This window comes from Palaemon carinicauda, chromosome 3 (assembly GCF_036898095.1).
Source record: "Palaemon carinicauda isolate YSFRI2023 chromosome 3, ASM3689809v2, whole genome shotgun sequence".
In the NCBI taxonomy this organism is placed as follows: Eukaryota; Metazoa; Arthropoda; class Malacostraca; order Decapoda; family Palaemonidae; genus Palaemon; species Palaemon carinicauda.
Genome location: NC_090727.1, coordinates 24286633 through 24313218, shown reverse-complemented (window position 1 = coordinate 24313218; position 26586 = coordinate 24286633). Strand labels below are relative to the sequence as shown.

Genomic DNA, 26586 nt, shown 5'->3' with positions numbered 1-26586 from the left:
TTCCGAGACTCAGAAGAATCTGAGTAACATGTTGACAGCAGAGATCACGTGAACTTTGGGTTCATAAAGGCTTTCAAGTTCGCATGACTGAGACTTTGACTTCAATTTAACATAAGCAGCTATTATATCACTCTTTTCTTGGGGCAACATTAGCCGAAAATTGATAGGTTTTACCTACACGTAATATATAAATAATTCTGGAATTACCTTGTATTGTATTCGTTACTTACATAAGTTGGAATTTTTTAAAATGAAGTCGAAGTCAAAGCCAATCGACTCGGCGAGAGGTTGATGGGAAGTAAAGGCGGGAAATTTCGGTTTATGACTATTTTGGAATCGACAACAGCTAATAATATAAACGAATAAAACATTGAATAATGTGAGAGAGAGAGAGAGAGAGAGAGAGAGAGAGAGAGAGACCACCTATTGATATGTGGTAAAGAAGCTTATGAGTTATCATCGACCTTAAAGACAAGGGAATGGAAGGAAATCCTTCCACTTCCTTGTCTTTAAGGAAACGAGATAACCATGAGAGCTTCGATTTACCGCTATCTCTCTCTCTCTCTCTCTCTCTCTCTCTCTCTCTCTCTCTCTTCTCGGAGTTTCATGAACAAATGCTTGTGATAAATAAGCCTCTTTTATTTTCTAGTTCCATTTTATTTCCCTTTTTGTGGATTGAAAGTATCCACATCTCTAGGTGGTCTCTGGTTCTGGTTCTGGTTTTGGTTCAGGGGGTAAGACATAGCCTTTGCAACGGCGCCTCTAAAGTTTATCTTCTTTTACTGTTTTGTCTTTTCCTTCACATCAGGTTTAATACTTCTTTTTCTTTTCTATATTTGTTTCACTAAATAAAATAATCCTACAATTTTCTTCGGATCTTCCTCGTATGGTCGTTGTAGCTCAATTACTTCATTCCTTTCTTTTCGTGTTGGTTTGTGGAGGAAGACCATAGCTTCTTATAAATAATACATAGTAGACCACTTCATCGTAGCTTGCGTTCGGTCAGCTGGTGGCCATCTTGGTTTACTAACTTTTTAATTTAAGGTCTGCTTATCTAGTCCTGTACAGCAGGGGAACCCTACTCTCTACAGGACCTCCACGGATGTTTTATGATGCTATAAGCACTAGGACTCCAACAGGGAAAATAGCCCAGCGAGGAAAGGAAATAAGGAAAAATTACAAGAGAAGTTTAAGAACAATGATAACATAAAATTAAATCTTTCATCATACAGAAACTTGTTGTTTACTTGTTTAAAAGAAAAAAAAGAAGAACTAAACATCTCATTAACCCTGTATGCAATATCTGGCAGCTTTGAAGCAGCTCCAAATATCTCACTATTCTCACTACTCTCAGATCTAGTCATATTAACAGAATTTTGTTGCTGACTATTGGTAACGTTCCTGCCTGGTGATTACCAGGGGGAAGTTCGAGTCGCCCTCAAACTCGTAAGTTCTTTGGTCTCTGTAACCCTACCATCCGTGTGAGCTAAGGGTGGGGGGGGGGGCGGCGTCTGGGGGAGCCTATCAGTCCGGTCTAGGACTTTTTGTCCTAGACTTTTCATTTTGGCGCAGGACTTTTTTCATTCTTCAATAGAATCCCTGAATAATTTCAGAAATAAATTTGCATTATAGTTTCATTTCTAAACCTGTCCTGCCATTTGATAATAATAATAATAATAATAATAATAATAATAATAATATATAGTTTTTAGACTTGTATCACATAAATTCTTATATTTCTTTCTGTTTTGACTCCCAAATGAGGAAGATAATGAGAGTGTAGAAGAGAAGACAATCTTTTTCTACTACAGTACTGTGTAGAGGAGATCACGTGACCTATAGAAATAAGAAGAAACTCCTGATAGTAGCTGTTATAGACTTTAGTAAAGCCTTCTACCCTTAAATTATTATTATTACTAGCCAAGCTACAACCCTCATTGGAATAGCAAGATGCTATAAGCCCAAGGGCTCCAACAGGGAAAAAATAGCCCAGTGAGGAAAGCAGTATTTAAATATTATTTAAAACTATCGGACTGTAACATATATAAATAATTGAGGGTCACTTAGAAGAGCACAGACCTCCGCTGCGGCAGCTTATTTCTCGGTCTATTACTTGACCGTGACCTTGACCTTTGACCTTGACCTTCCAAAACTTAATTGTTTCCAGCTTTTTACGTAACAGTTAATCCCTGATAGTTTCATTACTCTATGATTAAAATGTGATCAGGAAGTTGTTCACAAACACAACACACACACACACACACAGGGGTTGAAAACATAACCTCCTTCCAACTTCGTTGGTACACACACACACACACACACATATATATATATATATATATATATATATATATATATATATATGTATATATATATATATAATATATATATATATATATATATATATATATATTATTTGTTAAGGTATAAACCTAGTTGGGAAACCAGGATGCTATAAGCGCAGGAGCTCCAACAGGGAAAACAGCTTAGTGAGGAAAAGAAACAAGGAAAAATTAAGTATTTTAAGAAGAGTAACATTAAAATAAATATTTTCTATATGATTCTTTCAGTCGAGAAACATGCCAAGCGCCATTTTGGGACAAAATAGTTTTATTAAATAAAACTATTTTGTCCCAAATAGAGAGAGAGAGAGAGAGAGAGAGAGAGAGAGAGAGAGAGAGAGAGAGAGAGTCTGACCATAATTCGTATTCCAAAAGTTTAACTTCAATTTTTATTTTTATTTCGAAATCAGATGTATTTATTTTCCAATTATTCATTTTATAGTTTTCCAATTATTATTATTACCATCTATTTCCTTGTTTCCTCTCCTCACTGGGCTATTTTTCCCTGTTGGAGCCCTTGGGCTTAGAGAATCTTGCTTTTCCAATTACGGTTGTAGTTTGGCTAATAATAATAATAATAATAATAATAATAATAATAATAATAATAGAGTGAGTAGGCCTACATGACATCCTTTTTGTATCATTAATTTGAGCTTTTCAAATTCATTCCTTCTTGCTAATCACAAAAGAAGAAGAAGAAAAAGAAGAAGATAGTATTATATAATCAACCATTATCCTTTTCATAATCTAAAGATCTCTGAATTTTTAAACTTTTCACTTTTTACTTATAATTTTAAGAATTAGAATTTCTTTAGAATATAATCTCAACATAATTAACCATCTAGTTGTAGAAGCTGATGTATAAAAGGCACAGTTTCGTCTAAACAATTCTTTAGTGAATAAAATATGAAGAAAATGAATAATCATCGATTATTAAACCAAAGATTTTAAGTCTGAAAACTTTAAGAAGCTGAGGAAACACATTAACGCCACTAAGGTATCGTCTTCAATGGAAATGATAGTATTTGGTTGTGTGTGTGTGTGTGTGTGTGTGTGTGTGATCAGTCTCTAGGGCATTGTCCTGTTCCTGGCCTCTGCCATTCACGAGTAACCTTTAAACCTTAGGTTACCCAGTTTACGAGTTGAGTGCGCTTACCACTAAGCCACGAGGTCTACAGAGAGAAATAGATGTCGATCAAACAAATTTGAGAGAGAGAGAGAGAGAGAGAGAGAGAGAGAGAGAGAGAGAGAGAGAGAGAGAGAGAGAGATTTAACACCAAAAAAGCACCCGACGAACGAACTCAAGGCTTGTTCGTCTCTGAGTCCAATCGTTCGATTTGATTTGACTTTGGCTTCGTTTGTAAAATTTATATTTAAATCTGTAAATCATAATTTCATTTTACTAACTTGTGCTTTATTTTTGTTTATGTCTAAGTCACTTGATTTGCACATGCCTATTTCATGCCTATAACTGTAAAAGGTTTACAATGATAACTACTTATGCAGAGTCAAAGTTAGAAATGAAGACAATCGAACACCAAATACGTGTATTTCTCGATAGGATAAAGTGAATGAATTTTGATAGGCAAAACTAGGCCTACGAAATTGTTTTCTATGTAATTTTCTCTCTTATTTGAATAATGTTGGCATAATTATCAGAGAAGACAATTATTTCTCTTGCAGTTAGTCTAGTGAAGTGACAGGATGGCAGTTGGGAGGGATAGTTTAAGGAAGGGAAGAAGGGAATACAACCGACTGGGTGGGACATAGATTATTTGCTCGACCTTGACCTTGACCTTGACCTTTGACCTTAACATGTATTAAATGGCGTGGATGTTCATACACTGAAATGTGAACCAAGAATGAATTCTCTTTGACAACGATGTTCAAACTTATGGTTGATTGCGTGAATTGGACATTTTGCTTGACCTTGACCTTCCAAAATTTAATCATTTCCATCTTTTTACATAAAGGTCAATCCCTGTAAGTTTCATTACTCTACACTTAAAATTGTGGCCAGGAAACTGTTCACGACCAAACAAACAAAAAACACATGCAAATTACAAACACATAAACAGGGGGTAAAACATAACCTCCTTCCAGCTTCGTTGGAGGAGGTAACTAACAATGCTTTCAAATTAATTGTCTTTCCTGAAGCGTTTTTAATGGTGACATTCCCAAAGTTGTGATGTGTAAGGGACAGGAGCCAAAAGGCTGGATAAGTAATAAGGCCTCTGTGAGTGTGCACGAGTCAGGAGGTGAGGCTAGATACTTATTCTCTATCCCTGGACGAGGATAGTTAGTTTGGAACATGTACATTGCAGGAGAGAGAGAGAGAGAGAGAGAGAGAGAGAGAGAGAGAGAGTGAGAGAGAGAGAGAGAGAGAGCTTTTCTTTTATACGAAATGTGCATTTCCTTCCATGCCAGAAGGGTGTATGTGACATTAGGAGGATTTCCTTCTCTATTCCCTTGTCTTTAAGGTCGATAACAACTCATGAGTGGCTTCGATTTACCGCATATCGAAAGGTCTATCTATTTTTAGAAACTATTTGAAAATTGGCATTTTGATATAAATGGTAAAATATCGATAATATTATGAAAATTATTTATAAATGACACATTATAAACTAAATGAAAATGCTTATATTTCACACAACGAATAACTCAAGTGACAGATGAGCAGAGTTGCCAAATTCCTCCTAACAACATTATTTCCCTTACTAATATTGATACTGGATTAGACATTTACATTTGGCAACAAGGGAGGCTAATAAACATCTACACTTTAGCATTGCAGAGAATTATGGAATATAACTCTCTCTCTCTCTCTCTCTCTCTCTCTCTCTCTCTCTCTCTCTCTCTCTCGTATCAATATGATATATATATATATATATATATATATATAGGGGTGAATGTAGTTTATGGGGACAGGGCGATATCTTTCTTATTACTAGCCCAATCTATTTTCCTTCTGGGGAAGATGTGCTTTACTATGATCCAATATATCATATTATGAAGTTATTTTATATTTTCTAAGTTCAGCCCAAGAAGGGGGTCTGGGCGCTTGACCCCGGCTAAGGGTTGTGACCTGGGAACTACTATAGTCCATTTCTTTTAGCGAGGCATATTTGCACCGACTCGCAGCGGTGCCCTTTTAGCTCGGAAAAGTTTCCTGATCGCTCATTGGTTGGACAAGATAATTCTAACCAATCAGCGATCAGGAAACCTTTCCGAGCTAAAAGGGCACCGTTGCGAGTCGGTGCAAATTTGCTTCGCTAAAAGAAATGGACTATAGGTTCAGTTAGGTTGGGGTTGTGGGGTTTGTATGATAGCGAAAGTGGTTGGGGGGGTCGCAGGGGGGTGTTAGCCCCTCCTGTTAGGCCATTAGGAAGGTGAGGACACGGCTTGTAGGTCAGGTAAGGGGGGAAGTTTGGGTTGGTTGTTGTCCATTTTTCTCGGAATGTCCCCGTAAACTACAAAGTCTCCATATATATATATATATATATATATATATATATATATATATATATATATATATATATATATATATATATATCATCGGCTGTTGTCTATTCAAACAAAACCACCTATACATAAGCCAGACGTCATAGAGAGCATCGAGGCCTATGCACACAGAAAACCATATATATATTCAGATATTTGGTCCAGAAATATTTTGCATAACATAAGTTAGAATTTATTATATATAATAATAAACAAAATCCCCCCAAAAGAAATTACATAACATTTTAATATTTTAGTGTTTATCCAGTTACCTTGAACAATCTGTTCTCATCCTTACGACGTCAGGCGATTATTTCCCTTGCTGTTTTAAGTAATGTTATATATATATATATATATATATATATATATATATATATATATATATATATATATATATATATGTATATATATATATATATATATATATATATATATATATATATATATATATATATATATATATATATATATCTTTTTAACGGAAGAATTTCCGCAGAGAGAGAGAGAGAGAGAGAGGAGAGAGAGAGAGAGAGAGATTCTGAAGTATTTGTTTTCAAGATGATTCAATCTACCAGTTTCCAAATAGTATCATAAAGATATTCATTAAACAGCAAGTAGGCCTATTTCAAATAATTTGATAAATCGATTATATCAAATCTTGCAATTAATTTTATTTGTATTCGTAATCTGCCCTTTTCAAATGCATTCTCTATTTTCCCTAATCACAGAAGAAGAAGAAGATAGTAATTTGAAATGCTCTCTCTCTCTCTCTCTCTCTCTCTCTCTCTCTCTCTCTCTCTCTCTCTCTCTCTCTCATAGTGATAACTCACACAACGTATCCTGTCAGGAACACCTTATAGTCTCACACTGCTGTTCTTTTATTTTTGTTACATCACTATTAGTTGTCTCTGCCTATCCATGAACTATAGTATGAGAGAGAGAGAGAGAGAGAGAGAGAGAGAGAGAGAGAGAGAGAGAGAGAGAGAGAGAGAGAGAGCATTTCAAATATAACACATTCTAGTTTCAAGTGTCACATGTTACGGAAGGAAAAATATGACTCCTAAGACACTTTTTACTTATAAAACTTACACCAGAGATATTTTAACCCAATTACTTTACAGGAGGTTTACTTATGCAAGAGGTTATATAAAAGTCACACCTACACATTCTAAAGATCACATTCATACACATATACACACATACACACACACACACACACACTACCTATCATGCCTCTATGTCAATGCGTGATATGATGTGTGGACAGACTGTGGCCATGTGTGATATTGTGGGTATACAACATGGAAACATCCTTGCCTAGAAATCTGCTGGACGAGGATTCGAGACACACTCAGGTCGAATAGAATCTTGTATTATCTGAAACATCACCATCCTTGTGAGCTAAGGATGGGGGGGGGAAGGTTTGGGGGAGCCTATAGGTCTACCTGTTGAGCCATCAGCAGCCATTGCCTGGCTCTCCCTGGTCACAGATTGGATGGGGAGGGGCTAGGGTGCTGATCATATTACTACTACTACTACTAGCAAAGTTAAAACAGTAGTTGGAAAAGCAGGATGCTATCAGCCCAAGGGCCCCAAGAAGGTAAAATAGACCAGTGAGGAAAGGAAATATATAAACTACAAGAAAAGTAATGAAAAACTAAAATTGAGAGAGAGAGAGAGAGAGAGAGAGAGAGAGAGAGAGAGAGAGAGAGAGAGAGAGAGAGAGAGAGAGAGAGAGAGAGAGATTCATCACTAAAGAATCACATGACGAAGTCAAGGATTTCTCGACTCCAAGTCCAAGCGTTCGATTTGCTTTGGCATCGGCTTCGTTTTTAAAATTTAGATGAATTCTCTTAATCATAACTCTGTTTGAGAAATTTCTGCTATATTTTAGTGTAGGCCTAAGTGAATTGATTTTCAAAATGCCTATTCCATGCCGAAAACCGTAAAACATTTATAGTGATAATTGCTTATGCAGAGTCGAAGTTAGAATTAAAGACATTCGAACACCAAATACGTCTAGTTCGCGATTAGGATAAAGTGAATGAATTTTGATATGTAAAACTAGGCCTACGTCATTATTTTCTAAGTAGGTTTTCTCTATTGTTTGAATAATTTTGACTTAATTACCTGAGAAGATAATTATTTTGTCTTGCAGTTAGTCTAGTGAAATGGGATAGGACTAACATCTACGGTCCGTTGCATAAGCCTATGCTATTGGTGGTCGTCTGTTTTTATATAAACATATATATATATATATACATGAATATACATATGTATATATATATATATATAAATATATATTTATATTATATATATATATATATTTATATTATATATATATACAAATATATATATATATATATATATATATATATATATATAGAGAGAGAGAGAGAGAGAGAGAGAGAGAGAGAGAGAGAGAGAGAGATACACACACACACACACACATATATATATATATATATATATATATATATATATATATATATATATATATATATATATATATATATATATACTTCCTAGTATTTGTATTCTTCATAAATACACACATCTATGTGTATATGTTATCATGATAAACTGTGCAAAAATAGAAAATATATTGCAATAACTGAATTGAGAGAGAGAGAGAGAGAGAGAGAGAGAGAGAGAGAGAGAGAGAGAGAGAGAGAGAGAGAGAGATGGTCCTTAAAACAACTCTCTATGCAACTCTTATCATCAACTTCAAGGGACAAAGTATTTGATGATATTCCGCGAGTAAAATACTTTGGGCTTTTATTTGATCCTACTCCTGACAATGCCCATAGATAATAGGGCAGATGCCTGAAACTTTGGGATCTGTTGATATAAACTTTGAGACAAAAACATTAACTGTAAAAGTTGCATTATCTGGTTTCACTGGAGTCAAACAGTAATATGCAGCAAACATAGTTGAAGTAATATGTAATCAGCTAGAAAAAAGGCAGTATTCCACTAATGTACTGTAGTATCTGTCACAATATTATGACAAAGCTAGTCATGGCAGGGCACAAACCTGATGTGCAGCAGTGGATCATCATAAAGAAGAGTAAAATTGCACTCACTCAATCAAACAGCCAGTGAAGAATCAGTTACAGCAAACCTTTATTGTCATATTAGACAAACTATACAATTTCTCCTCACGCCTAACAATGCGATGAGACATGATGAAGAAAGCTAATGACAATTATACTAAGGTCTGGATCTGAAACCCAATGGCCTGCAAGAGAAGAAGCCGTTAAACTAATTTGTCCCCGATTTGATGACTTGCTTATCCTACTGGAAGAAATGTCTATTGATCTGAAAATAAAAAATGTAGATAAAAGAAGTGAAGCCAGTCAACTGTTGCACCAGATTCTTACCTGAAACGTGAACTATTTTATCTATATACTTCTGTCTATAAAATGTTTTGGTAGAAAGATATCATTGATGTAGAATTGGAAACTTTGCATGGAAAAGACGCCTGTGACTGTGAGTTGGTGATGTTGGTGGTGATGTCACACCACAAACGTCACCAACGGAGGACCACATTCTTTAGGTGTTGGAGCATCAACCCAAAGTAGACGAGGATACATTTTTATGAAAAAAAAAAAACTCCAAACGTAAAATGTTATAATTATTTACAGTACTCTTAAGTTTCGTTTGATTTTGATTTAAAAAAAAAAAAAAAAAAAAAAAAAAGACATGAACTACAGAGGTACTCAGTAAAGAGCAGCAGTCATATTTTGCTCTTAAACTCCACTGCCTAATTGTACTTCGATGTATTTTTCTTTCAAAATCTATTGGATTTGTCCTTGGGTCACATACCCCACAGGTCCACCAAGTTTCGTTTGAATAGGTTCATTAGTTTTGGCTTAACGTCATTCACAAACAAATGACAAACAGATTATATATATAGCATAATACCACAAAGAATATCACATAATCATATACATTTATTCATATTTTAGAATTAAAAAAATTAACATGATATTTTGCAGTAGTCTAAAAAGATGTTTATTTGTAATAAAAGTATTTTAATATTTGGTTCATTTATATATATATATATATATATATATATATATATATATATATATATATATATATATATATATATATATATATATATATGCTTGCATCTGTAGTAACGGTTGATGGCGTTTCAATTTCAGTGGTCAATCTGTACTTATTTGTCGGACGTGTGACTGTCCTGTTTTATTGTGGTACCAATTATGATACATTATACATTTTGCATAATCTTATATTCATTATGTATAACCAGTAATAGGTTTTAAACGAGATATTAAGTGTAGACCAACTTTTCGGTGTGTGTGTGTGTGTGTGTGTGTGTGTGTGTGTGTGTGTGTGTAGGCCATTTCGAATTTATAAGGCTGTCAGGCAAATCCTCTAAGTTTTTAAAATATCATTTTTATTTGTTCAACGTAGATGTATTGATTGAGAGCTTTTATCTACGTGGCCCTGTTCATTACGCTCAACTGAACGAAATTATTTGAACAGGAAAGGGAAACCTAATGAATACGTAGGTTAGACCCATTTGTACACAAACACATACACACACAATTTCAGGTTCAAAAAGGGTGTTGAACACCTTCCATTCATATGTGACTCATTCCTCTTAACTAAGAAATATGCAGTCCTTGGAATGACATTATAATCAAGTAATTATTATTATTATTATTATTATTATTATTATTATTATTATTATTATTCCCAAGTAACTGTGGTTCGATTTGGTCTCAGAGTAACCTGTATTTCCAAAGCACTCGATCTGGGGGCCTCTCACTGTTCATCCTTGGAGTTGAGCGATATTTTCACACTATTTCGTTCAATGAAATAAGTAATTTTCCTCTGAATTGAGCGATAGTTTCATATTGCTTCGTCCCTTGGAAGGACTTAGAGGTTTTTAGGCGCCAAGTTGCAGAATATGGTAATTGCCTATTAGTGGATATATATATATATATATATATATATATATATATATATATATATATATATATATATATATATATATATATATATATATATATATATATATATACACACAAAATAGCTACAGCACCAGCAACAAATGCAGTTCACTGCAGGACTAAGGCCTCAGACATGACTTGAGTCACATCTGGTGTTTGGCCAATTTTTATAGAAGAAAAGTTGTCTACTTTTTGAGGAGAATTTTGGGGTAGCAAATGTTTCTTTGATGAACATAAGTGTTTTTATAGTTTATTTATGAAATAACTGTTTGGATGCTGTTACTATTTTTTTTAAGGGGAGGGACACTCCAAAATCAAACCATTGTTCTCTAGTCTTGGGTAGTGTCATAGCCTCTGGTCTTCCACTTTCTTGGGTTAGAGTTCTCTTGCTTGAGGGTACATTTGGGCACACTGTTCTATCTAGTTTCTCTTCCTGTTTTTTTTTATTTTTTATAGAGAAAATATATATTTTAATGTTATTACTATTCTAAAATATTTTACTTTTTCTTGTTTCCTTTCCTCATTGGGCTATTTTCCCTGTTTGGGCCCCTGGGCTTATAGCATCCTGCTTTTCCAACTAGGGTTGTAGCTTAGCATTTAATAATAATAATAATAATAACAATAATAATAATTCATTAATTGTTAATCATTTCTTATACCATTTCTTTATCTCCTTATTTCCTTTCCTCACTGGGCTATTATTCCCAGTTTGAGCCCTTGGGCTTATAGCATCTTGCTTTTCCCTCTAGTGTTGTAGCTTGGCTAATAATAATAATAATAATAATAATAATAATAATAACAAATGCAGCCGTTTCTATTCCACTACAGGACAAAGACCTCAGACATGTCCTTATTCATATGTTGGGTTTGGCCAGTTTTCATCACCCGCTGGCCAGTGCGGATTAGTGATTATAAATAATTCAGGAATTACCTTCTATTGTATTCGTTACTGACAGAAGTTGGAATCTTTTTAATATTAAGATGAAGTCAAAGCCAATTGACGGGAAGTAAAGGAGGGAAATTTCGGTTTATGACGATTTTGAAATCGACAACATCTTATAATATAAAGCCAGAAGTAGTTGAAATGTTTTTAAGCTTAAACCTTTTATCAATCTATTTACGAACTTCAAATGCAGAATAAACGAACAATAATAACGAGGAATATTTAAATAAATGTAAGAAAAACTTTGCAAATAATTTAAACGGTGTAGGCTAGAGTACTGCAGGTTGCATGAGAACATAGGCCTAGTTAGTGGTGTTTGAGTGAACAATAACTTATTTTGTTCCTATAGTCTATCTGTTCCATTTAATATGACGGAAAAGTCAAATTGCAATAGGTCATAGATAAAAGTAATTGAAATTCGCGAAAATGTAAATTACACAACATTTTAGTGTGTATCCAGTTATCTGGAGTAAGCTGTTCTCGCCCTTACGATGCCAAACAGTAAGGGTCATTTCATTTTATTTTTCTACAATAGTATACGTCTTTTTAACCGAAGAATTTTCGTTCGATTTGATTTGGCGTCAGCTTCGTTTTTGAAACTTGGATTTAATGACGTTAATTATAACTTTATTTGAGAATTTTATGCTTTATTTAAGCGTAGGCCTAAGTGACTTGATCTGCAGATGCATATTTCTTGCCTATGACCGTAAAACTTTTACAATGATATAATTATGTAGAGTCGAAGTTAGAATTAAAGACATTCGAACACAAAATACGTCTGCTTCGTGATCATGTAAAACTAGGCCTACGCCATTGTTTCTTATGTACATTTCCTTTATTATTTGAATATTTTGAGCATAATTACCAATACCCATTGTCTATGAGTATACATGAAACGTAATTAAGTGTGTGCTCGTGCATGAGTATAGACACTAAAGTCTAAGCAGAGCTCTCTCTCTCTCTCTCTCTCTCTCTCTCTCTCTCTCTCCGTGTAGGCTATTGTTTGTGGACGTATTTATCTTCTGAATATCTTCATTTTTGTAATTATGTTAGTAACTTCAACTATTATTAAGTATTTCTTAATAAATATGAACATATTAGGACAAGTTTTAGAGTCTAAAGGTTGTAAGTAATAAAGACTCAAAGATATTGCGGTTTCTGTTGCCAGTATACGATGGATTGAAAGCCGAAGGCTTATATTAGATTCTGTTGAGGGAAGAACTTTCGTATAGAATTTTGAATCGTCTCTCCCAACGTCTCGTCCGGTTACACATAATATTATTTGTTGTGACAACCAACTACATTATAGACTACACACACTCTCTCTCTCTCTCTCTAAGGTAGGGTAGGGGAGGTATAGGGGACGAGAGGGGGAACGCGACAGAAGCTTCTAGAAGCTTCGAGAAAAGGAAGAGGACACTGTGTATGATATGTGCCTGCGAGCAGCCATGGCGGTTAGCAACAATCCAACGGTTATAGAGGCAGAGAGACGGGTGGTAATGATACAAGATCGGATAATTGATAATGTAAGGGGTTGTAAAGCAAGAAGGGGGACGTGCAGCGTGGGGAAAGATATAGGGACAATAAAGGAATGTAACGAAAGGAGAAATTTTTCGAGAAAAGACTTCACGGGGAGAAGAGAGAAAGGGTGTTATGCAGTTAACCGGTGTGGGGGAGAGTTAAGAGTAAGACTTGAGAGGCGAAAGCGAAGGCGAACGACAGACAAAGCAGAAGCAATGAATGAGAGGGAATACGGTGTCCAGGGAGGGAGGGAGGCAGGGATTTGAGAGGGGGAGGGGTGGAGACAGCATTCTGACCTATTAATATATATGACATTAATATATTTGTTAACGCAAAAGGAGCGTAGTGGGATTAGCAGTGTGAGAGGGGATATTTTACGATGAAAGAAAGCTGTTTTTTCAAGCTGCACGAGAGAATTTGAAGGATATTAGCAATTTAGATTGGGAAAAAGGATACTTTACACTTCCCAGATTAATTGGGTTTGCATTAGGAAGGATAGGGCTCCGTGTGGGATAGGATACGGAAATGGATAGGCAGGGATAAGGAATTTCTGTAGGGCGTGCTTGTGTAAAGGGAATAGGTAGGGAATGGAGGGGTGAGGTATGTGTGCTGTGTGGGATAGGAGGGATAGGCTATCCTTACTGGATAGAGAAGGATAGTTGGAAAAGCAGGATGCTATAAGCCCAGAGGTCCTAACAGGGAAAATAGCCCAGTGAGGAAAGGAAGTAAAGAAAAAATAAGTTATTTTAAGAACAGTAACATTAAAATATTTTCTATATAAACTATAAAAATCTTTAAAAAGACAAGAGGAAGAGAAATCAGATAGAATAGTGTGCCCGAGTGTACCCTCAAGCAAGAGATTGGTTATATCAGAAAGATAGTAATGTGAAAGAGATTTGTCATATCAGCGTGATAATAATGTGAAAAAGATGGATTATATAATGAAATTATGCTAATTGGATATAACATTTTCCTGCTAATTGAAGTAATAAGTTTATGTGGGTATCGGGCAGTAGTAAAATGAGGAGATCCCTTCCTAGGCTATGGAAAATCTTGAGTTTGCGTGAATAATTGAATGGACAATTTGACTAAAGAATGAGGAAGAGAAGAATGGTAGGATTAATGTGGATAAGGGGAATAGATATAAGATAAAGAAGGGATAGGGAAGGGGTAGTAGGTTAGGAACAGAAGCACTCGAGCAGGCATAAAAGTTAGTGAAAAGTTAAGTGCAAATCCCTTAGATTCGCACCTAGGCCTATGTTAGTGTAGGTGTGAATAACAATTTTACCGATAGACCTATAGGGTAAACTTATAGATTGTACAGGAGAATAAGGAAAGTTTAAAATATATTATAAAAGAGCAGGATATGTGAATATGAAGTGCATTAACGTTATGGTTCATCTGTGTACAGCTGCAGTACAGTGTCTTTGTCTCTGTATTTGAATTGTGTCTTTATGTAGCCTGTTATGTTTTGTGTTTTCTTTTCATACTTTATGCTCTGTTTGGTGAACTTCAAAATCCTTGCTGATAATAATACCGAGATCTTCCTCCTGGTCCACACTTTCTATTTCATTACACAGCAGTGAGTCATCTGATTGTGGGTTACTATAAACTATGTGCATGATTTCGCATTTCCCACAGTTGGAAAATATTTTCCATTTTTGGGGCTATTCTCCTAACTTCATTAGATCCTTTCTTAAGGCTTCTACGTCTTCTGAGTTCGCTGCATTTATGCCTAGTTTAGTATTAGAGAGAGAGAGAGAGAGAGAGAGAGAGAGAGAGAGAGAGAGAGAGAGAGAGAGAGAGAGAATTAACATCAATATTTTGATCTCTGTACACGCCAACGTATATCGATGCATCATATCTCAAGACATAGGGATCTTAATAACTGATAGATGGCTCTCTCTCTCTCTCTCTCTCTCTCTCTCTCTCTCTCTCTCTCTCTCTCTCTCTCTCTCTCTCTCTCTAACCACTTCTGCTTAAATCTGAGAAATAATTAGAATTACACCAAAAACGTTAGCCCGCACTTAATACTATTATTACTAGCTAAGCTACAACCCTAGTTAGAAAACCAAGAAGCTATAAGCTTAGAGGCTCCAACAGGGAAAAATAGCCCAATGAAATCAATAAACTACAAGAGAGGTGATATTCAAAATTAGTTTGAACTTTGGAAGTTCCACCGATTCAGCTGCACAGTTACAAAGATCATTTCACTACCATACAAAACATGGAAATGTATTATATTCGGTATCACATTAAAATGTGTCATTTACAGGCTCAACAAATAAGTAAATCTTGACCGCCAAAATTGACACGCCATCAACCGTCATCAGTTCAAATACCGTCCAATCGTTCCATGGAGTTTAATGAGCCTAAGTTAGCGAGTTGTCATCTCTCCTTCTCCTCACTCTCACACATTTTAAAGATGAAGTTGACGAATGTTCTTGATTATGGAATAAGATTTCCATACAGGTTTTATCTCTAAAACTAATTTCATCTCAGTTTTGATAGAATAGGCGACAAAAATATTGCATTGGCCTATATCAACACTAAAGGTTTGTGGTGAGGACTGAGATGTGAGAGAGAGACAGCTATGGAAAATAACAATCGTGGAATATTAAAACCAGTTTAGGGAAATATTTGAAACATGAACTATTTTATCTATATACTTTTGTCTATAGAATGTTTTGGTAGAAAGATATCATTAATGTAGAATTGGAACTTTGCATGGAAGAGATGATACCATTTCTATGTAGGTCTAAGTTATATCTATTGAAAAACATTATTAAAATGTGCGTAGGCTTTACCATGAACTAATGTTATACTAAATATTACAAATATTGATATTCTGATGTGTAAGATTTGATTAAACTAAGGGAATTTTCATGATATTAAAAAGTCTTTATTATTATTATTATTATTATTATTATTATTATTATTATTATTATTATTAGCTAAACTACAACCCTAGTTGGAATAGCAGGATGCTATAAGCCCAAGGGTTCTAACAGGGAAAATTATTCCTGTGAGGAAAAGACATAAGGAAATAGATAAACGATATGAGAAATAACGAACAATTAAAAAAAAGTGACGTCAAAACATATTTTAATTATAAACTATAAAAAGACTTCAACATAAATACATATTGAAATTCCTGGCATGAATGGCAGAGGCAAGGGACAGTGACATTGCCCTATCAAGAAGGACAATGCCCTAGAGACTGACCTTATTACATCTGATCAGCGCCCAAGCCCACTCTCCGCCCAAGCTAGACCAAGGAAGGCCAGGCAATGGTTACTGATGACTCAGCAGATAGACCTATAGGCTCCCCCAAACCCACCATCCCTAGATCACATTGACGGAAAGTTTACATTGACCTAAGGAACTGACGATTTTGATCAGGACTCGAACGCGAGTCCAGCACAACACCAGATGGAACGTTTCCAATAGGTGACTGCAACCCTTATTCAGCAAATTGACGTGAATGAATTTCTGTTTTATTTTAGATATAGTCATTATTTCCTTCAAACTAAGATCATGACCAACAGGTGGTTTGGCGCCTAGGTAGTATGATGGCCAGGCCACTCACTATCCATCCGTTGAGATACCACAGCTAGAGAGTTATGGGGTCCTTTGTCTGGCCAGGCAGTACTACATTGGATCCCTCTCTGGTTACGGCTCAATTTTTTTTCCTTTGCCTACACATACACCGAATAGTCTGGCCTATTATATACACAATTTCCTTTGTCCTCATAGACCTGACAACACTGAGATTACCAAACAATTCTCCTCTTAGGGGTTAACTACTGCACTGTAATTATTCATTGGTTACTTTCCTCTTGGTAAGGGTAGAAGAGACTCTTTAGCTATGATAAGCAGCTCTTCTAGGAGAAGGACACTCCAAAATCAAACCATTGTTCTCTTGTCTTGGGTAGTGCCATAGCCTCTGTACCATGGTCTTCCACTGTCTTGGGTTAGAGTTCTCTTGCTTGAGGGTACACTTGGGCACACTATTCTATCTAATTTCTCTTCTTGTTTTGTTAAAGTTTTTATAGTTAATATAGGAAATATTTATTTTAATGTTGTTACTGTTCTTAAAATGTTTTATTTTTCCTCGTTTCCTTTCCTCCCTGGACTATTTTCCCTGGTGGGGCCCTTGGGCTTATAGCATTCTGCTTTTCCAGCTAGGGTTGTAGCTTAGCAAATAATGATAATAATAATAATAATAATAATAATAATAATAATAATACTGTGTATGGAAATAAATAAAAAAATTCTTCTGCTAGTTCACTTTATACCTAATAGATGGCGTTCGTGTACTTGATAGTCCTTGGCTAACTTCTTTGGATTCCTTGTCTAGTGACGTCATCCAAAACAAATCGTCTGAGTGAACGTTCTTAAACTACTTCCTCAAACGTTTCAAAAGTTTTATTTATATTAAGTTTGCGATGATTTTATGCGGGGAAGTGTAGTGAATTTATCTAAGAGACTTCATTCATTCATTGGTGAGTAGTTTTGGGATATATTTGAATAGGTAAAATGTGTTTAAACAATGTTATGGACGTATATGTGAGTGGGCTTTCTAGGGGAGCCTACGAGTTTACTGAAAATAGTCTTAGGCTACAGAATAATTACATATATAAACTTACCTGTATCAACAAAGTATTGGATCATGACCTCTTAATTAAATTGGTTTTGTTCCTCTGTCTTCCAGTTTAATTTTGTATTCTGGCCTTAGTTTTGAAATGGAAAAAATAGGTTTTATCAATGTTAGCTCAACTCCCGTACCGATGAGGAAACACATGGTGCACTAGGTTAGGTTAGGAAGGAAAGAGTTAGGTTTGATGTTTAGTGTTGCTAAGATTAAGTGCAAAGTGTTGACTGGACAATGGCTAAATAAGGAGGTTCAGTTATTAAAAAATATTAACAATAATGAAAATAGTAGTAAGAATTATCGTAATAATAATAATAATAATAATAATAGTAATATTAATAATAATAATAATAATGATAATAATAGTAATAATAATAGTAACAGTAATAATGATAATGATAATAGTAATAATAGTAATAGTAGTGATGATGATGATAAGAATGAATTATAATAAATAATGAAAATAATGAAATAAGTTAATAAAAATAATTAGTGGTAAATTTACAGTTTCATCCATTATGGGGAAACTGGAATAAAAATATATTTGTTGCATCAGAAATAGTGTAGTTCCAACGAATTTAACGTTTATTTTGACCGCAAACCATCCGATTTGGAGATTTACTAAGTTGTTCTAGAATACAGAAAGACCCTACTTCATCCCAACAATTATGGGGGACACCAGGTGGGAACCGTAGTTTTGGGTGGGGGGAGGGGGGCGTCAAATGATATTTGCAATAAATGAATACTTATCCTTCCACCACCCCTCCCCCTATACCCCTATCTAGCCCTACCGGGGGGGGGGCCTCCGCCCCCCCTGCGACCCCCCCTTAAGGCCACAGTGATTTTCAGGGCACTACTGAACCTAATAAACCCACCTAACCTAGCCTAGGGGCTCTGTACCCCTACCTAGGGGCCCTGTACCCATACCTAGGCCTACCGGGGGGGGGGGGGGGGGGGGCTCCGCCCCCCCCTGCGACCCCCTCTTAAGGCCACAGTGAATTTTGGGACACTACCGAACCTAATACAACCACCTAACCTAGGGCCCTGTACCCCTACCTAGGCCTACCCCTGCGAGGCCACCCCCCCTTACAGCCACTACCTAACACATCCATCAAACCAAATCCAAAGGGATGGTACTGCTGCATACATCGTTATACTATCACCATTATAATATACTCTATAAATTAATGAAGCTTACCTTAAACTGTTGGTTCATCAAGATGTGTTGCTGCTTTGAGGAAAACGTGAAGCCGTTGGGAAGGTTCCTTGACATGCAGGCCAATTTTGATTTTGTAAAATTAAATTGTCTCTCTGGCACAAATCCACTAGGTTTTCAATAATCCCCGAATAACTTACAACAAATTCATTGCAAGTTAGGAAACAGTCAGGACAAGAAGATGGAATTTCAACTTCTTGTGCAACATGAGATGACGTGCTTGTTACTGCCTCCATTTCTAAGAACGAAATGAAATGCATGGGAAAGATGTATTGTGGCGCTGTTGTATTGTCGCTCTGTGATTGGCCAAACATGTATGACGTCATAGTGGATAGGCGCTGTGATTGGCCAAACGTGTAAGACTTTATAGTGGACTAGTTTGTCTGCGGATTATAGTGGTTACAGGGCTCATTTAAGTAAATACAAGACACAGTCAACAATAACAACAGACTCAAAAAAAATCTGGGAGTAAGACATGAGTAGCGTGAGTTTGATTGTCGATATATAAAGAACTAGGCATTTGCGACAAATAATATTTTACAGAAATACTACAAAAGACTTGCTTTACTCGGGAAATATATTATTATAATAGATTTCCCATAATGGATGAAACTGTAAATTTTCCTAATTAGTAATTAACTATTATAATTAATTATAATAGTAAGTAAATAAACGGATTTTGAGCGAAGCGAAAAATCTATTTTTGGGTGAGATAGCCATGGCGTCCTGATGGAAGGTTCCTTTTTGGTAGCTTCCTTGGGTATATAACTACTAAGATATTCCCAGAGAATTTAACCACAGGTTATCACAGAATTCTAACCTCTGGAGCGAGTATCCTAAAGGTTTCCCTTTAAGACATCGTATATCAACAGGGGACGCATGTATTAACGCGCCACATAGCTATCTGCACCCCATACAGAGTTAACACTTCGATATGGAGGGACGGAGAATAGCTGGGGAGCTGTTCCACAGCTAATCTCGTCCGTGGCTACTTTTGGTACTCGAGACGTAAACAAACGGGCGCCATTGCTAAATGACGTCACGTCCGTCCTCATCCTGAAGCCAGTTGCTTGCCGATCACCATGATACAGCAGCGCAGGGTGGGACCTGACAAACTGAACGAAGTAGCAGGGAGGGTCCATCAGGACGCCATGGCTATCTCACCCAAAAATAGATTTTTCGCTTCGCTCAAAATCCGTTTTTTGGGCTCAAGCCATGGCGTCCTGATGGAAGAGTACCAGAGAATCAATGTATCGTGGTAGATTTTCCCCTTATAGTGTAAGTGCCTAGGGCTTTGACAGGATAAGCATAGTAACCTCAATAGGAGAACCGATGGGAAGAAACTTCCTGCCCCCCTGGCAGCGAAGTCCCAACGGACCATGCCGAAGATCAAAGTGGTCATCGAAGGGCTACTCACCTTGCTGGGAGAACATGAAGAACTCGGAGACAAGACTGAATGGTTGGCATTCATATAGGAACATTCACAAAGGCAGACAAGTGGTTGGGCACTGTATGTGAATAGAGAGTCGTCTGGTCTCTAAGGTATGATGTAAGTAAGTATTCGTGTAGGAATATTACATTGCAGAAGTGAGTATATGATAAGGGTTGAACCCTTAGTCATCTTCATCGACATAAGAGGAAGGGGATAATAAAACTATGACAGTCATGTATTTCATAGTATAAGTAGGAGCGGATTGAGACGCACAAGTAATAAAATAGGAATTTTATTTCACAATTGCAGAACATGTTAAGGAAATGCAATAAAATTGTAAAAGTTATTTACAATAAATTATAATGTACAGTACATAGTCATGAAAGACTTGCTCTTGAATCTGAAAGGGAATTTCAAATTATTAGTAGGTACTCGTTCCAGAGGAACGTCAGTCTATTAAAATAAAACACATCATGCTCTAGGCATGCGGCACTCATGTGATGACTATGACATTTCACCTGGGAGAAGAACAGTCTATGAAAAAACACTAAGTGTTATTGAAATCACTACGTATCACGCGAGGGTCAACATAGGCACCCGAGGAGTTAGAGTCCCAAGTAACTCCCTGTTCTATGCAGAGTTAGGTGCAGGTTTCATAACACTAACTGCGGCTACCACAAAATGTTTGACTTCGTGCACTTGTTTCGCATAATGTTTGAAGAAAACACGCGAGAATTTCCAGCCTGTGAAACTCTTAAGCCTTTCGAAATCCATACTCTGAAAGAAATTCAGAGACGATGCAACTTTTCTAGGATTGTGACCGCGGGTGAACTGTCAGGATCCGCTCTGCGAATGAAGTAGGTGATTTTCGCTCTTAGTTGTTTAAGTGACGGGTCGCTGTCCGAAGTTTCTCCTTTAAAGAGTTGGCCTCCACCAAAGTCCGAAGTTCTATGAAGATAGACCTTGAGGCTCTCTACTGGACATAGAGAGGCATCTTCTTTCAGGGGGCATATTCTCCAAGGGCCCCATCTTTTGGTGGGTAATTCGTTTTTGGCGAGAAACGTCGGATCCGGGAAGAGGGTAAGGTCACCTGAATCTGTAAACAGGATGTGGCCCTCGTCCCTTGATAATGCCACTATTTCGCTGACTCGGGCTCCTGAAGCAAGAGCAAAAAGAATGATAACTTTCTGAGTCAGATCCTTGAGAGGGCACGAATCATTGTCCAAGTTGGAGGCAAAATGGAGTTTATCGAAGATGTCGTTGTACAGATCAATCTGGAAGGCATACATTAGTGGTCTAGTCAAGGCCGATTTGCAAGTAGAAATCGTGTTGGCTGCCAAGCCCTGTCCGTGAAGGTGAATAAAGAAGGACATGCAAAAATCAATGGTGATTTCCGTAGGATTTTTGCCTTGACGAATGAGACCCATTTTCTCCAGGATGATTCGTATTGCCGTCGTGTGGATTCGGTCTTGTACTCCTCGAGGAAGTCTAGACTTTTCTTCGAGATCCCAAACCTTTTCTTCGCGGCTAGGGAGAGAAAATCATGAGATGAAGGTCCTTGATTTTCGATGATGAAGCGAAGACAGTCGACTTCTGTACTTGCTGGGAGAGTACTGGGCCCGGGAGAGGGATCAGCGTGGGCTGCAGCTCTAGGACCAGAGGGTACCAATTGCTCCGGGGCTACTTGGGAGCCACTAGGGCCGCTGTCCCTTTGAAGGTTCTCAGCTTGGAGAGGACTTTCAGCAGAAAGTTGGTGGGAGGGAACAGGTAGATCTTGGACCATCTGTTCCAGTCCAGTGACATGGCGTCCACTGCTTCTGCCTTGGGGTCCTCGGACGGGGCTACATATCGAGGAAGTTGATTATTGTCGCTCGTTACGAAGAGATCGGTCTGAAGTTCTGGGACTTGGTGAGAGATGAAGGAGAATGATCTTGCGTCCAGAGACCATTCCGACTCTATCGGACTTGTCCGGGATAGAGCGTCCGCCGTCACGTTGCGGGATCCTTGTAGGTGAACTGCAGACAGGTGCCATTTCTTCTTCTCTGCCAGACGGAAGATTGTCAGAAGCACCTGATTTATCTGGGGCGATCTTGAGCCTTGGCGATTGAGACATCGAACTACCACCAAGTTGTCTAGGGATAGACGAATATGGATCGAGGGAGGCGGGGAGAGTTTCTTCAGCGTTAGAAGGACCGCCATGGCCTCCAAGATGTTGATGTGAAACGTCTTGAATAGGGGAGACCATGTGCCTTGAGCCTATTTTTGGTGGGAGTGACCTCCCCAACCCTCCAGCGAAGCATCCGTGTGGATGTTGAGTGCTGGAGGTGGGTGTTGAAGAGGAATGGACCTTTTCAGGGCCTTTGCTTCCGACCACGGCTTGAGGAGCAGCCGAAGTCTGTTTGGGAGCCGTCTCTTGAGGTCTCTTCGAGCGATGGATGCGGAACGTCTCCAGACTCCTGCGGCATCCTTTAGCTGTGCACGTAGCACTGGGTTTGTCACTGAGGCGAACTGTAGAGAGCCTAGAACTCGTTCCTGCTGACGTCTTGAGATCCGTTTGGATTTCAGCAGTCGCTTGACAGACCCTGCTATTTCCTTCCTTTTCTTCTGGGGGATGGAAAGGCGGTGTGACTGAAGGTTCCACTGGATTCCTAGCCATTGGAACCTTTGAGCTGGAGAGAGGCGAGATTTCTTCGGTCTTCGCGTTTATCTTGAATCCCAGGTGTTCTAGGAACTGGGTGACTTTGTTGCAGGATTTTAAACAATCCTCGGGCGATGGAGCCCAGGCTAGCCATTCGTCGAGGTAGGCCATCACCTGGACGTCTCGGAGGCGCAGCTGTTGAACGATGGCATCTGCCAGCTTTGTGAAGATCCGAGGGGCCACGTTGAGGCCGAAGGGCATGGCCCTGAAGGCGTAGCTTTTCCTTTGGAGTCGAAATCCTAGGTAGGAGGAAGCGTGGTGGTTCATTGGAACGTACCAATAGGCATCCGCCAGGTCTATGGAGACCGTGTAGGAACCCTGAGGCAGAGGGGTCCTTATCTGATGAAGAGTCAGCATCTTGAACTTGTTGTTCGCTATGAACTTGTTGAGGGGGGATAAGTCTAGAATGACTCTGAGCTTGTCGGAGTCCTTCTTGGGGACGCAAAACAGTCTCCCTTGGAACCTGGTTGACTTTACCCTCCTAATCACCTTCTTGTTCAAGAGATCTAGGACATATTCTTCCAGAAGGGGGTTTGATTGTTGGAAGAATTGCTGGAAGGTTGGGGGTGGTTGAGTCCAACTCCAGCCTAGACCCTTGTTGACGATGCTGTGTGCCCAGGGATCGAAGGTCCGACGATCCTGGAATTGGCGGAGTCTTCCTCCCACCGGAAGCGCTTCATTGCTTCTGGTGTCCCGAGGGTTTACCACCTCGGCCGCTAGCTCCCTTTCCTCCTCTGCCTCTGGAGGGACGGCGAGATGCGTCTCTGCCTGCACCTCTGCTTGAGCCTCTACCTTTGGGACGAAAGGTAGTTGTCTGTTGCTCAAAGGCAGGGGTGAAAACCGGTGATTGGGACAAGACCGGTTGGGTGACCAGCTGAAAAGTCTGTTGTGTCTGAGCAGCCACTTGGGGAGTAGCGGGTCCCGGAAACTGCCGTCTCTGTTGACGTTGCTGGGGTTTCGGCTTGGAGGATCTCCTCTTAGGTTGAGGGCTGTCGTCCTGAGAGGATTTCCTCTTCTTCGACATGCCCCAATTGTGAAGAAGGTTCCTGTTCTCCGTGGCGGCCTTGTCGGTAATCTCTTTCACCAGATCAGAGGGAAAGAGGTGCTTACCCCAGATGTTGGAGGAAATCAGCATCCGGTGTTTGTGTCTCACTGTGGCACTTGAGAACACGAATTCACGACAGGCTCTCCGAGCCTTCATGAAGCTGTATAAGTCCTTGACTACAGTCGCCAGATGCGTCTTGGCGAGCACCATGTAGTGGTCGGGGACTCTAGTGTCACCGGCCATGACGTCAAGCTGGACCTGGAGGGACATGGATGTGGCAAGCCTTTCTTTCGTATCTTGTTCCCGACGAAGGAGATGGTCATTAAGTTTCGGGAGGTCTTCGTTAAACTGACGTCCAGCAACGTCAGGATCTAGTTTTCCCACCACGAAGGTATGTTGGACATCCTTCCAGTGTCGAGCATCGGGGGGAGTGACCAGGGAGAAGGGTCTGCACTCCTCCAGTGCAGGGCAAGGTTTCCCTTCTTCCACTGCCCTGTGTACCGCTGCGAAGGCCTTTTCCATGAAGGGGAGGATCGCGTCATCAGGTGCGACGTAGGTAGGGTGCTTCTTGCTCAACGCCGGAAGCTTTGAGCAGGTAAAACCCCTACTTTTAAGGGTGTTGGCCATCATAGCCTGGGCCTTCGGGAGATCGAAAACTATCACCTCCTTAGGTTCGGGCTCTTCTTTAGAGGCAGGTTCGGATCGAAGCCGGACGTAACAGTCCGGGTAAGCCTCAAAACTTGGGAAGAACTCCACTTCTTCCAGGACAACCGAGCCGACCTTCTCACTGATGAAGATCCTGCCCGTTGCGATCGGCATATGCTCGGCATACCTCCAGGGGTTGGCGTGCGAGCATGCAGGGAGGTCCTTAACCGAAATCCTTTTCGGCTCCTTGGAACTTCCCATGGTCCTGATGTATTCGTGTGTCTCACGGAGTTTCTTGTCCATGATGGCTTCGAGCATCCGAAACATCTCCTGGGCGCTGGTTGGGATGGGGTCCGGGGTGGCGGAGGTAGACGGGAGTGATACTTCCGTCGGTGTAGGAGTTGGGGTGGTGGTGGAAGGCGGAGCGACCTCTTGCTCTGACCCAGCGTATTCCACTTGGTCCTACTCATAGTCCAATTCTTCGGCCATGAGGTTCCTTTCCGTTGTCTCCGACACTTCCGACATACGCTCCGCGTTGTCGGTATCCAGGCGACACTCGTGCATGGACTGAGCCATGACAACATCGGGTTCCACCGTGATCTGGACGGTGGGGATCTGATCCTTGGGGACCACAGAGTCTGGGGATGCCTTTGGGAACAGTAAGGCCCTCAAGTCTTCGGTGGCAAGGTACGGTCCAGTGGCGTTCTTCTGGAAGCCACGCAACCATTTGCGTAGCTTCTCTCGAGAAGCGTCCCTAACCTCCGCTGAGGGAGGGTTATTGAACGCCTCGACCAGGCGTTCCTGGCAGACCGTATAGTTCAGTGGGTCCCAGAACTTCAGATCATCATTTTTTTTTTTTTTTTTTTTTTTTTTTTTTTTTTTTTTTTTTGCACAAGGGCGTGAGTCCTACACGCTGTGTGCCCATAAAAGTGTGGGCGCTTCACTCCACAGAAGCCATGGTCACACTTCACGAACTCCTCCTGTGAGAGAAAGAGGACGTGAGTATGGGGGAGTCATAAGGATGACTTCTATTTTAAGGTTAAGTATTAAATGATTAATCTTTAACCTAATATTAAGTGGTAGAAACACTGTGACGTTCAGAGAGTGGGCGGAAAAGAAGGAGATAGACACATCCTCCGTGTAACCCGCCCGGCCGGTTACCGTAACCTTATCCGTAGGCAATTTGTTGTGATCGAGGACACAGGGCAGAATTCAACATAGCATGCCGTGAAGGCAGTGGGAATTCTAGTGGGGATTGCCAAGGATATAGAACTGGGACTGAGGCCACTCAGACCCTAGGATTGGGAACGTAGAAGATCCCATAGGGTAACGGTTTCCGGTAACCGGCCGTGCTAAGATACACGTAGCATGCTGGAAATCTGTGATATTCAAGAAGACAGCATGGTTACTAATGGAACGGTAAGGCAATACCTATCCATTATGTAAACAAACCATCTGGTTGCGATGTAGGGCTATCAACATCAGATGATAGCTAGTAGAAGGGGGTGCAAGTCGCCTTGACGCCTCCGGAAGGCTCCGGAAGACCGCCGGCACGCCGGAGGCCGCTCCAACAGAGCTTCTGGCATTAGGGAAGACAA

At 39.2% G+C, this 26586-nt stretch overlaps 1 protein-coding gene across 1 annotated transcript in view; it reads right to left on the bottom strand.

Moving 5' to 3' along the window:
- Positions 1-26586, bottom strand: part of LOC137631036 (protein FAM200A-like) — a 151954-nt gene that overhangs the window by 18934 nt on the left and 106434 nt on the right. Inside the window, exon 4 of the mRNA XM_068362609.1 lies at positions 3750-3813. Coding sequence (XP_068218710.1) covers positions 3750-3813 — 64 coding nt within the window. The remainder of the gene's footprint in view (positions 1-3749; positions 3814-26586) is intronic.